This window comes from Drosophila ananassae, chromosome 2R (genome assembly GCF_017639315.1).
Source record: "Drosophila ananassae strain 14024-0371.13 chromosome 2R, ASM1763931v2, whole genome shotgun sequence".
NCBI lineage: Eukaryota > Metazoa > Arthropoda > Insecta > Diptera > Drosophilidae > Drosophila > Drosophila ananassae.
Window position 1 is genome coordinate 18789999 of NC_057928.1, and position 12916 is coordinate 18802914.

The 12916-nt window shown below is 46.3% G+C and overlaps 4 protein-coding genes across 4 annotated transcripts; 3 read left to right on the top strand and 1 right to left on the bottom strand.

Annotated features, from left to right (window-relative positions):
* Positions 1–272: 272 nt before the first annotated feature.
* Positions 273–2497, top strand: LOC6506955 (odorant receptor 74a). Its single transcript, XM_032454919.2, has 4 exons — positions 273–1269; positions 1323–1418; positions 1474–1656; positions 2492–2497. Exons 1-4 carry the CDS (start codon positions 382–384, stop codon positions 2495–2497), a joined length of 1173 nt encoding a protein of 390 aa, XP_032310810.1. The 5' UTR covers positions 273–381.
* Positions 2498–3710: 1213 nt separating this feature from the next.
* On the top strand, positions 3711–4939 carry LOC6506956. The gene has a single exon (XM_001956890.4). It carries the CDS (start codon positions 3946–3948, stop codon positions 4567–4569), a length of 624 nt encoding a protein of 207 aa, XP_001956926.2. The 5' UTR covers positions 3711–3945; the 3' UTR covers positions 4570–4939.
* Positions 4933–6737, bottom strand: LOC6493041. Its single transcript, XM_001956889.4, has one exon. The coding sequence runs from the start codon at positions 6735–6737 to the stop codon at positions 4995–4997; it is 1743 nt and encodes a 580-aa protein (XP_001956925.3). The 3' UTR covers positions 4933–4994.
* Positions 6738–8308: 1571 nt separating this feature from the next.
* LOC6506957 (NADH-quinone oxidoreductase subunit E) lies at positions 8309–9473 on the top strand. Its single transcript, XM_001956888.4, has one exon. It carries the CDS (start codon positions 8452–8454, stop codon positions 9160–9162), a length of 711 nt encoding a protein of 236 aa, XP_001956924.1. The 5' UTR covers positions 8309–8451; the 3' UTR covers positions 9163–9473.
* The last annotated feature ends 3443 nt before the right edge of the window (positions 9474–12916 follow it).

The following is a 12916-nucleotide window of genomic DNA, read 5'->3' on the forward strand; positions in this document are numbered from 1 at the left end:
TGGAAATTCAAGTTTATTATTTGATATTTAATTAAAATTTGTGTGCATTACTTGCGGTTGGCCGCAAAAGGATTTGATTGTTAAGAAAAATAAACTTCCTCTTGCTTTTATAATTACATCAATTAACTCGAAACTTTGGCACTTGAGTGGCATTGTTAATCGAACTGAAATCAGCAATGGGAAGCCCGGTCTTTGGGGTTGATTTTGGCCCGGGCTCTGGCTTTTGGTTGTGGTTTCGATTTCGATTTTGACAAACGCAAATGAATCTGAATAATTTATGACTGGGGCCTGAATTTAATATTTCATCAGGCTGGCGGCAATTAAAATTAGAATATAAATGGGAGTTCATCCTGGGACAGGAGGCCAGGACAACCTGCGGACATGTTGTCGGGCAAACGCTATCGTCCTCGGCTGGCGGATGGAGCTCTTGCTCCGATGCCCTGGCCGGTGTCTTTGTATCGGATCCTTAATCACATATCCTGGCCCCTGGAGGAGGGCTCATCTCGGTGGGCAGTATGGCTGGATAAATTCCTTATTTTCCTCGGCTTTCTCGTTTTCTGCGAGCACAACGAGGTGGACTTTCATTACCTGATTGCCAATTGGCAGGACATGGACAACATGCTGGCGGGCATGCCTACATATCTGATCCTGGTGGAGATGCAAATTCGCAGTTTCCAGCTAGCCATGCACAAGGATCAATTTCGAGTCCTATTGCAGCGATTTTACAGGGAGATCTATGTGAGTGAGAAGGAGGAACCAGAGTTGTTTTCCAGGATTCAGAGCCAAATGCTGCCCACAAGGATTAACTCGGTGGTGTACCTGCTGGCCTTGCTCAACTTCCTGGTGGTTCCCATCCAGAATGTCGTCTTTCATCGCCGGGATATGCTCTACAAGCAGGTGTATCCCTTCGATAATACCTGGCTGCCAGTCTTTATCCCCCTGCTGGTGCTCAACTTCTGGGTGGGCGTCATCATCACGAGCATGCTCTTCGGGGAGCTGAATGTCCTGGGCGAACTCATGATGCACCTCAATGCCCGCTTTGTTCAGCTGGGCCAGGACCTTCGTCGCTCAGCCAGTCACTTGTTGGTGGAGTCCCAGGGTCTGGAGATTGCCACCAAATACAGACGGGCCTTAACCCACATCCTGCGACGAAATGCCGCTCTCCGGGACTTTGGCGAGCAAGTGGAGGAGGAGTTCAGCTTTCGCCTCTTCATAATGTTCCTGTTTAGCGCTGCCCTGCTCTGTGCTTTGTTTTTCAAGGCATATACGGTAGGTTGAGATTTGGAAAATTGGCTTAAAAGCCTATTAACTTCCTTTTCAAGAGTCCCATAAACAATGTGGCCTACATAGTCTGGTTCTTGGCCAAATTCATGGAGCTCCTGGCTCTCGGCATGCTCGGTTCTATTCTTCTGCAAACGGTGGGTTTTCCTTTCAATTCTTTCCATATTTTTTATTGAGTCTATAAATTTCCAGACCGATACAATGGGAATGATGTATTATACGGCCGACTGGGAGCAGGTGGTCCACAAATCGGAAAATATTGAGGAGAATCGTAGACTCATGAGACTTCTAACCCTGGCCATCCAACTTAATTCGAAACCTTTTTTTGTCACTGGCCTGAAGTATTTTCGAATAACTTTAACCACTGTTCTTAAGGTAGGTTATACTAAGAACAGAAATCAAGATTAGTAGCTTAAATTTATGAAATTTTTCAGATCATACAAGGTGCCTTTTCCTACTTTACTTTTTTGAATTCTATGCGATGAGCTTATGTTGGAAAATATAATTTGCCTAATAAGTTTCTAATATAAAGAATACATAAATAATATTTTAATTAAGTCCTTTAAAACACCACTATCCTTAATATAATTTAATGAATCAAGTTGTGGCATAATTGCGTTGTCAATCATTTGAAAATTGTGCTCTCAACCGGCGCATCATTTGTGGCCTGACCTCCGACTATTTGTCCGCCTTCAGAACAGGATATCCCTCCTTTTGCCTCCTGCCCAAAAGTGGCATTTACCTTTTGTGCGAGTGTGATATCCGCTAACAACAATGAGGGTTTGCAGGATAGCATTCAAGGATATTAACACGTGCATGACTGTGATTTATGAACCTCCCACGGCAAGTGCATCTGCCAGAGAAACTGAAACTGAGTCTGGGCATCATCAATCCACTGCTTTTTGCTCCACTGAGAGAACATCAAAATATAATATGTTTTAAAAGAGCTATTTATTTAAAATGTGTTACATAATTAAGGCTAGGATGCCCTAGTTTATATAAAAAATGTTTAATATTAGTTAGACTAAAACAAATCTATGATTTAATCTAATGACTAACTTAATTTTTCGGTGCACTTCTAAACATCACATTTAAATCGGTTGAAATTTGATGCTGCGTTGACAGCTACAATCCGAAGACGTTACCCGGCACATCGATATCCATGTCCCTATCCATATCTATATCCATATCCATATCCGTATCCATATAGCCATAACTGTCAGCCATGACTGAGTGGCAGCAATTGGCAGGGGAGGTGCCAGCAGGCAGGAGGCACCAGGCAGGAGGTGGGAGCAATCCTGCCACTATATAGAAGTAGGTACATTCTCATTCAGTATACTGACACAATGCAATATATATTCACTATTCCAGCAACCAGGACATCGTGGGTGTGGCTGTGTCTGTGCCTGTGTGTGTGAATACATAAATCGGGGAAAATGTCGTTACAAATATTTTATATCAGGAAATCCGTTATTTATACGCACATTGTTCAGGCGGTGGCCCGTTTGGGGGGGGGGGGCAGGCAGTAGTGGGCGGATGGGGGCTAGTGGGCGTGGCAGTGGCAGTAGCAGGGGATTGAAGGAGATCAACGGAATGCAAAGGCAGCTTCAATCGGCACTTGGCAAATATGAATGAATGTTGTTTGCCAGTCGCTTGCCTTGTCCTGTGGTCCTGCACTGCAGTCCTTGCCCCTCATTTTTTATACACAGAAAAAAAAGGTTTAGTTTACATGAACTGATATTTAAATCTGTAAAGAATTATATATATTTTCGTCAATTAATAGCTAATTAATAGAATATATTTTATATCCTTTTAATTTCTCTAGAAATTCAACATTTTTCTCTCACTGTATGGAAACCATCGATTGCCTGATTGAAGCGACAAAATGCGAAATCCTTATGAATTGGCTACAATTTTATTTATTATTACTCCTTCTATTTGCTGCCTGGCACTCTGCTGCTCGTATTTCAATGGGGCGGGCTTGGGGAAATGCCACTATCCGGGCTCCTTGTCCTCGCCCTGGAGCTTCCCACTCGCCTGCCCCTCCAATCTCCACCAGCTCAATAGAGTGCAGTGCTGGTGACGACCGAACGACTTGTTTTGAGCCACACAAAATGACGTTCCCAAGGCGATTCCATTATGATGGCCTGCAAAATGTTGCAAATTGCAAAAGGCGCAATTGATATTGGCTCTGTGAATTGTGCGAACCCAGTTCCAATACAGCCATCTTCAGCCAATGAAACAAAAATAAAAATAATAAAGTAAAGCCGCAGAAAAATGAAAGGAGCTTCCAGTATACAAACTTTTCATAAAACTCTAAAGGAAATGACGACTAATAATTGGTCATACTGCGGGAGATAATGTTCAGATCCTTTCTATCAGAAATCGATAAACACTTCAAGATAAAAATATATCTGAAATGCTCTCTTCCCTTTAGGTTTCAAAGTGTCAAAGTTATGTAAGAGAAAGCAATCCCCAGGTTTCAAAATTTTCACAAGCGTTTTGTAATTTTGTAAAAGTATTGTATAATACAGGTTAGACTTCAGCTTTTTTTTTGTCTTTGATCATTCAACCATTCGGTTTCAAAATTTCGCAGTTTTTTTGAGGTCAGGAAGCTCCACACATCCGCTCCACTTTGCAGGATTTCTTTGCAGGATCCGCAGCATGTCCTGGCAATACGATATATGGCGTCGCATGGTTCGCCACCTCAGGCGTAATTATAACTCCATAGGACATGCCGCAATGACCATTATCCTGCTGGTGGCGGCTCTCGATCAGGCGTACGTGCGGCACGGGTGCGATCTGCTCTGGTGGCGCAACATGGTAGTGCAGGAGGACATCAGCGCCCTGTCCATTATGATAAACATTGCCGGAGTCAAGCTGGCCATCATTTTGGGACTCACCCTGTTCAGCTACGTCCGGCCGGCAGTCAATAGTCGGCGGTTCCTGCGGCAGAAGGCGGAAGACATGCCCATTTCGTATGTGCGGCGTCGCTACTGCCGCTTCATCGTGATGCGCCTGCTGGCGTCCTTGGAAGCCCTGATCTACAGTCCGCAGGAGGAGTATGTGCACCGGCACATGACCTTCTGTGATGCGGTGAAAGTTTTCCGCTGGGATGCCCGCAAGCTGTTCGAGCGCAATGACCTGCAGCTCAGCCTGCCCCTCCACCAGGTCCTCGTGGTCGAAGGCGCAGTCGAGGAGGCTCTCCTCCAGGAGGGCTATGCCGAGCAGCTGCAGCATCTCCGCGAGCTGGACATATATCGCATGGTTTACGATACCGTGAATTGAGTCAGGAGCCTAGAGCAAGGAGCAAGGAGTGAGGCGAAAACCACGTGGCGAAAACTTTTTAATTGGTTCTCGCAAGCGAGAGCGGTGGCGAAGATGGCGGTGGTGGTGGTGGTGGCTTCGGCTTATGTTAATTTTTGCACCACCACCGCCAAACATGTTAATTTTGAGGCATGTGGTGTGCGCCATGTGAAAGTGAGTCCCCGAGGTGGCAGCCGAAGTGCCTTAATCAGATGGAATGTGTATGTATGGAGCTGGTTTCGCGGGAGCCAGGACTTGTGGGTGGAAGGAGCTAACCAATGTTCGAAGCGAGAGTTTACGAGCAGTTTTAAATATATTAATAAAATATCATACAAAGCGTTATCTAAGAAAATATTTATTTACATTTCTCTCAAGTGAACTATAATAATAATAGGAATGGTTAAAACTCAACCATAATCATAGTTTGTGTTCAGGACTCTTCTGTGCTCGGGCAGTAGAGGATTGTATTGGTTCCTGGCTGGTGGCTGGAGAAATGGACCAGGTGGTGCTCTAGAAACAGCAGGTGGTGGCAAAGGAGGAGCTCCACGATCTGCTCCCTCCCGCCGCCAGTGACCCACCGGGCGGAGCTTTACAGGAGGCGTCGAGACCACCGGCCTATTCTGGTAATAATGCTTGTGAATGGTCACCGGCCGGAGGCCCAACTTCAGTCTCTCGGCCTGCTTGTTGGCCAAGAACCTTTTCCTATCGATGGCATCCACGTTTCTCTTCACCCCGAAGACCAGGTGGAGGAAGGGCTTCACCAGGACACTCAGTGCCACAAAGCCCAGGAAGCCGAAGACCGCCGGTGAAATCAAAGTGAAAAGGAACACACCCAGGGTGAAGGGATTCAGGACTGTGAAGAAGGCCACAAACTTGACGAAGGGGTACAGGACCTGACCCACGTGGCTGAGGTATTCCTTTTTCTTCTTCTTGAAGATGCTGTTGTGCCGCAGGAGGTACTTGATCTTACTGAAAGGACGAAAAGTGGTGGTCACCGTTTTGGGCTTCTTCGTGGTGGTGGTGGCCGTGGCGGCTGTCAGAGTGGCCAGCAAGGCGGTGGGTATTGTTTGCAACTGGTTGTTGTTGGCAGGATACGGATATCCTGGCGGATGGGGATATGGGTGGTGGTAATAGGGTTTCTTAGTGGGATTGGCAAAGATCACTTGGCCCGGTTGGAATATGGAGTGTTCCGCCGAATGCTCCGGCTTTTGTTGCTTCTTTCGCTTCCGCTTTCCCTTCTTCTTCTTCTTTTTCTTCTTGTCCCCCTTGTGCCTCTTCTTCTTACGCTTCTTCCGGCGCTTCTTTCTTTTCTTCCGGCGACGGCGGCGAGTCCTTTTGCGTCGTCGGCGGATCCTCTTGCGTCTCCGGCGAATGCGCTTCCTCCGCCTCTTCTGACTCTGCTTGGCCCGGGACTCCGGCTTGAGTTCTGCCTTGTGCTCCGCCGGAGCTTCTACTTCACTGCTGGGCTTTTGAGGCTTCTGCGTCTCGAAGCCTTCCTTTTCCAGTTTCTTAACCGTGTCCTTAATGAGAGCACCCACTATAGTGAAGGGTTTTGTGGTAGTCCTTTTCTGTTCCTTGGCCACTAAATCCTTCTCCAGTTGTTGCAGGACGTGAAAGGGTTTCGAGGAGGTGGTTTTCTGATCATAGGCTATCTGATCCCTGTCGAGGGCCTGTAGAATGTGGAAACTGGAGTTGGGACGCTTCTGTAGTTTCTGGTACTCGTGCTCTTGCTCGAAGTCCAAGTGCTGCAATATGCTAAAAGGTTTCACTGTCATGGTTGTTTGCCATTTGGCCTCAAAGTCTTGCTGCAATTGCTCCAGAATGTGAAAGGGTTTCCCGCTGATCCGACTACGACCCCTATCCTCAGAAACAGGATGAGGAGAAGGAGCTGTGGCAGTGGCAGTAGCTGGGTCAGGTTCAGCATCGCCCTGCAGCAGTTGCGCATATAAACTTTCGTATATTTTTGCAAAATTAAAAACCGGGGAAGCTGTTTCGCTAAACTCCAACTTTGCTAATCCATCACGCCTTCGGCTGCGTGCTTGGCCACAGTTTTGTAAAATCAACAGAAGCACCAGTGGCAGCCACAGCCGCAGCCGTAGCAGAAATATGGCAAAGTTGCTAACACTTTTGGCACTTCCTTCTTGCCCCATTTCGATTCATTTTGCCGCAGGATTCAGTACCCAGGACCCCACACTCCAGAGTCCAGAAGCCAGGACTCAGCTTCTTTATGACTTTGCGATTCAGTTTGATGTTTGATTTAATTTTGGCTTCCACTTCACAAGTTCTTGTTCAATTCGCTGGCCAACTTCAACTAAAGTCCGGCCAATGGCCACTGCCACTTCATCAGCTCGGTTTCTCTGGCTTCCTGGCCAGTTTCTGGTGGGGATTCTGGTTCTGCTTCTGGTTTTGTGTTCTGGCCAACTTGTTGAGCCACTTGGAGGTCAAAGGGGAACTTTCGTTAGCACTTCTGATTTCTGGTCTTGTTTTCGCTGAGCCCCCCAGAGTTTCTTCTTTTGGCATAAAAGTAAAATTTATTGCTACTTAGCTACACACCATCAACGGTTCTCGTTCTGGTTGTGCCTCAGCAGTTGCGCCCTCAGTTATGACAAATTCCCTCCTCAGTCAACAACTCGGCAAGCACTTAATTATGTTTTGGGCACAAAACCCGAACCCAAAAACTGCTTCTCCCCGGGCCAGGTCTAGTTGTGTGTTTTGGTTTTTCTCTGTGTTTTTCCAGAGAGCCGGAGTCAACGAGGCCGAGACTATCACAACACGAATTATGTGAACTGCCATGCAAAAGTCTTTGGAAAGTACTTAGTGGCCAATTGCAGTTACCACTTTGTTGCCTGAGTTTGCAGCAGATATGTATGTTTATCGGGCTGTTATAGCAAGTGCCGCAAAAGTGGGTCAAAGGCCGAAAAACTACTTTTCATTTAAATCGAGTGAGGTGGAAGTGGTTAGAGAACTTTATGAATTTTTGGTAGTAGCGCATAGCTTGGCTTGTACAGATTTAATTTAATGTAGACTCGGTAAAGACCCCCATTTATACCCCATTTTTTTGGGGCAACATGTGCTTCTGCTTATTACATGTGTACTTACCACATTAACACTCTGCTATCTGCAGCCAATGCCACTTTGAATAGCCATTATCCTAATTGTTTATTATGGATTTTGATCGGATACCGGGCTGCCATAATGCCTGCCTGCCTGCGTTTTACGATTTAATCTTTTTTATTTTTGTGCGGGCCGGGAACAGTCCCTAAAACATTAATAACCCATAATAAAGAGTGTGAAAACGAGCCAAGGGACGACAGGTGCTGATGATAACGCTGACGATGGGCGATGGCTTTTGTAAAGTGTCTGGGAAAATAATATCCTTTATGCCACACCCACACAGCCACACCCACAGAGCCTTGCTAACATGAACTTATATTGACAATTAAGCGCGGCATGCAATTCAAACAATTTGCGGCATTCCAACTTGATTGGCATGTTGTGACCTGGATGCTGTCCAGATGTCATCTCCCCCTCGAACCAGGTTGTCATGGCTGGTCCACTCCAATTAATGACCATATTGCATTGTCCGCTGCAACGGTCGACTTAGAAATTAATTAAGTTCGTTGAAGGGATAAAATAGTTATTAAAGAACTTTCAAATGGGTCGCTAGGTTTCAGAACCAAATAAACTGCTTTATAAAGACGAATCTAGCAGGCCCTAATAGTCTCCATAGATGTCATATGATAAGGAATCCGTATTACTGATTCGGAATCCGATCAGATACTCCCTCTCCGGCATACACCAGAAAAACTTACTCCACCTGCGCTCTATCTATGCACTTTCTATACACCACTAAAAATTATAGAAATGAAGCGCTCTATCCGAAGCCTGAGATATCTTCACCACACTTCATCCTGGTTCCGGGCCGCCAAACTGGACAAACTGGACACCTGTCAGATGCGAGAGACGCTGGAGTTCAAGTTTACGGAGGAAAATAAGAGGCGCGTCAAGGCGCTACTGGTCTGGTACCCGGAGGCGGAGTGGAAGGGCGCCCTCATACCGCTCCTGGACATCGCCCAGCGGCAGCAGGGCTGGCTCTCGATCAGCGCCGTCAAGGCCGTGGCCGACGTCATCAAAATCGACCCGATGAAGGCCTACGAGGCGGCCCAGTTCTACACCATGTTCTTCATGAAGCCACGCGGCAAATATGTCATCCGCGTCTGCACCTCGACTCCCTGCAAGTTGCGCGGCGGGGATGACATATATGCCTTGTGCGAGACGATTCTGAAGCTGAAGCACGGCGAGACCAGCCCGGACATGCAGTTCACCCTCAAGGACGACTACTGCTTGGGCGCTTGTGTGAATGCCCCGGTATTGTCGGTCAACGATGACTTTTACGAGGACCTTGACGAGAAGAGCGTCAAACAGATCCTGGAGGATCTCAAGAATGACAAATTGCCGCCGTCTGGGCCGCGCAATGGACGATACTCCAGCGAGCCCAAAGGCGGACTCACCTCCCTGAAGGAGCCCCCGCCACCGCCAGGATTCATGATGCAAGAACTACCCAAAAAGAAATAAATATCAATGCTACCTGTCTACCTAATAAAAATTTGATATGGGAAGTAGTTTTCGAGTTTCATTGAACTGGCGCTATCGGAATGAATGCAATCCAAGGATACACGACTTAAAGGACAACATCTGTTGTTTTGCTAAGCTCCTGCTTAGCCATGGGAATCGCATTGTCCTCGCCCGCAGCCATTCCACTTTATCTCCGGCCAAAGGACACGCCTTGGATTTCTGCAACGCTGGCACAATAAACAGACAGCTGCAATGACAAAACAACAGGACAGGACTCGCCAGGTCAGGACGGGGCAGCTGGAAGCCGGCAGGACGACGGAGGAAATACCCTAGATAATTTGGTTAACCCTTTGTGCGAGTTTATTTGAATATTTTAAGTTGGAAGTTGAAACAGCCTTTAAGCTTGTGGGGGGAAAATGGAAAGTACCATTTAACTCTTGGAATTTAAACTAGAATTTTCTAATAATCCAGCAGCAAGGGTATTCCGAGCGAATGGCTACCCATAGCCAAATCCTGGCTAGCAATCAGCTTTGCCACTGTCCTTGCACCAACTTCCCCAGCTGCCCCTCCTGGTGTCTTCTAACCCTGCTGCGGTCTGACCCCCAGGATGCATTCTAATAAAACGTTCGTGCAACTGCAACTGGAGCAACGGGACTAAAAACCAGCGGCGTCGGCAGCCAGCCACCCGATATTGTTTTGGCCAAAATAGTTTTAATTGTTGTTTCGGCCCACTCCATGCCCCCATCCACTGCACTCGCCACTCCACATCCTGACTACACTGCTCCTTTTTGGCATTCGCATAGTCAAATTACAATGGTTATTTTTCAGTTTTCATAAATCTGTTTGTCGCCCCACTTCAATGGCCATCAACAAGCGGCTGGCAGGTCCTTTCCCTCGCCCATCCCCCACCCTCCTCATTGCCCGGCTGATCCTGCGAGTCCCAGAGCCTGGTGTTGAATTTTTAAATGAAAATTGTTGCTATTGAAAGTTTTTAATTTGTGTGCGTTCGTTTTAATTTTATTTCGTGGTGCTGATAGATGATAGGGTATCAAGAGTATAATGCCTTTCTTATGAGTTTTGAGGGTGTAGAGAAAAAATATGGACTCTTACTTTAATATTTATAAATATAAGTTTAAATTTTAATTGATTTTCAAGCTACAATCCTTATAATTATCCTTCTATTCTTTCCTATTATAGAACATTTTTTTAATGTTCGGGGCAAAGCTTTCTAATTGCAGCCGAGGGTGTTCGGTGTGCTATTTGGTTGTTTGTTGTTTTTGCCAGGACTGTTGTTAAGTTGTCCCAGGACTCGTTCTCCCCGCACACCACTCCAAGCCGCTCGGTCGCATTTTACGTGATTTTCGCCTGCAAAAACGGCACCTTTGGGAAATTAATATCCTTTTTGGTTGGGCCACGAGGCGAGTCACCCGCAGGAGCAACAGGACGGCTGCAGGATGTCGGGATGCCACGATGCCAGGGCAGGGCAGGGTAGGGCTGCCAGCAAAAGCAAAATCACGTGGCAGGGGCGCGTGAGCGGCGCTTGAACTTTTTGCGGCCACGTTGCACGAACCCAGGGCAGGGCTTTGTTTTAGTTGCCATTGCTGCCGTTGACAACTTTTGTTGCTCTGCCCGGTCCTCAGTCCTCGGTTCTCGTAACTGCTATGGCGGCAGTGTCCTTGCGTTATCCCCTCGCCAGATTGCATGCCCTTTGGCCAGACCAGGACACACCCACATCTCCATCCTGCCGCCCCCCTTTTGCGTAACGGCGCGTTCTTTATTACTTTTTTGCGCAATTACTCGTTACATTATGGCATTCCATATTTCTGATATACACGCATAGTTGTCTAAGGATGTTCGCAGCCAGAGAAATAATTAGAAAACATTTCCAGGAGGGGGCTGGTGCGGCATGGATGGCGGATAGGAAGGCCACTTCTGTGCATCCGAATGAGCTGCATTTACCATTTTTCCACTCTCCGCCCGCTGCTTTGTCGCAAAATAAGGCAAAAAAAGAAAGTTTTTCATTTGCATGTTTTTAGTTAATTGAATTTATGCACAACTTTCCGCTTTGGTGCTCTGGGAAGCGGGCAACGGGCAAGAGGCGACTGGCTAGAAGCTAGGGGCATTTATATAAGCGCCAACTGGCTCAAAATATTAAGCATACGCCCAGGAGGTCCTCGCAGCTTATTAGCCTGGCCATGCTCTACTCTTCTTCTACGGTCTTTCTTTTTCCGGCACCACCACTTCTGGCCATTTGCCATTTAGTGGCTCCGACTCTTTGACTCTCTCGGGGAGATGGCTTCTTCCTTTGATTTCCTTTTATGTGCCCGGCCATAAAGCCGAAGTAGGAGATGCTCCAAGTTTATTACACATTCCAGCAAAGGAGGAACTGCCACGCCAAGCTGGAAGCCATGTCATCAGCTGCCCATAAATGCCTTGTCGAGTCCCCAGCTCCACCCATCTCCGGCAGTTCACACATGGCTTCTATTTTCTGGTGCGTTGTCAGCCGCATTTAAATTTGATTTTTATTAAGCGCAAAAATCAAAGTGGAAAATTTATCTGCTGCCGTCCATAATGGTTGTATATCTGAGAGCATGCCGGGAATATTTCATCCAATCCCTCGAAGACTCTCCTCGTATATAAAAGCAATTTTATTGCTCAAGTTGTGCTGCTCGATAGGATAAGCCCCTCATTTATGTCCGTTGCCCGGCAACATGTTGCCGCTTCTGAGGTTGCCCCCATCCTGGCTGGAGGCAGGAGGCAAAAGTCGGGGGTGTAGTAGCTAACTATTAAAGTGCTGTTAACTTTATTATTTCGAGCACTTGTTGTATAATGTGGCGACGCTGTCATGGCAACTTGGAGTCATAGTTTTCTTGGAAGAACAAAAAATTACCAAAAAAAAACCACCAGCAGGAAAGCAAAGTGGGGAAAAGCACAAGCATGAGAGCATCCTGGTCATAATTTGTCAAAAGATGCTTGAAAAATACGTTTTCCATAGCAGAGTCAGTCTTTGACCCCCCTTTTCATAAAGCAAGTTTCTGATGTAAATTCTTGACTTGTTTCGTTGAGAACAAAATATATTACTTTTAACTTGGCTACAATTTCTTTTTGGCTTACCACCCAAGTGGCTCACAAGCTCTGTGTGTTAGAAAACTTGTTTGATGTTCCCAACAATGTTATTAAACAAAAGTTTTCCCTCTTAAATATTGATTTCATGCTTTATTCGATTTAAGCTAATTTAATATGTCTTACAGGCTAACCAGATCACAGTTTTCATTCCTAATTCCAGTCTGAAATGGTTCTCTTCGTTGTATTCGTATTTCGAGCCGCGATGCCCAGTCGCAACCCTTGAGTATTTGAATTCAACAAGAATTGCGTTTGGACAATCATAGCTAAAAATTGAATTAACCAAAATATTTTGTTTTTCAGGTCACTGCGAAAAGTTTTCTCAGCTCCATCCGGCGAATATTGCATGGCACTTTTTTAAATAACATTTTTTTAGGGGGGGAGGGTCTATTTTGAAGGGGTTCCATTCCTGCTCCTGGGAGCATTGTCAGCTGCTGCAATGGTTGAGTTCCAATTTTCCATTTTCCATTTTCCGTTGCTACTAGTCTGCATTACAAGCAGAAAACCCTGGGCAGGAACTTTTTGCTCTTGCAACTTAATACTGAGATGGCGATGGAAATGGCGATGGCGATGTGATGGCGATGTGATGGCGATGACGATAGCGATGCTTGCTTAAAGTCTTTCACTCTAT

Bases quoted from the DNA above. Each gene is read 5' to 3' on its own strand.
- LOC6506955 (XM_032454919.2), top strand. From the start codon at position 382: ATGTTGTCGGGCAAACGCTATCGTCCTCGGCTGGCGGATGGAGCTCTT. The intron at 1,270-1,322 runs GTAGGTTGAGAT...TTCCTTTTCAAG, and splicing joins TGTTTTTCAAGGCATATACG to AGTCCCATAAACAATGTGGC. The intron at 1,419-1,473 runs GTGGGTTTTCCT...ATAAATTTCCAG, and splicing joins GTTCTATTCTTCTGCAAACG to ACCGATACAATGGGAATGAT.
- LOC6506956 (XM_001956890.4), top strand. From the start codon at position 3,946: ATGTCCTGGCAATACGATATATGGCGTCGCATGGTTCGCCACCTCAGG.
- LOC6493041 (XM_001956889.4), bottom strand. From the start codon at position 6,737: ATGGGGCAAGAAGGAAGTGCCAAAAGTGTTAGCAACTTTGCCATATTT.
- LOC6506957 (XM_001956888.4), top strand. From the start codon at position 8,452: ATGAAGCGCTCTATCCGAAGCCTGAGATATCTTCACCACACTTCATCC.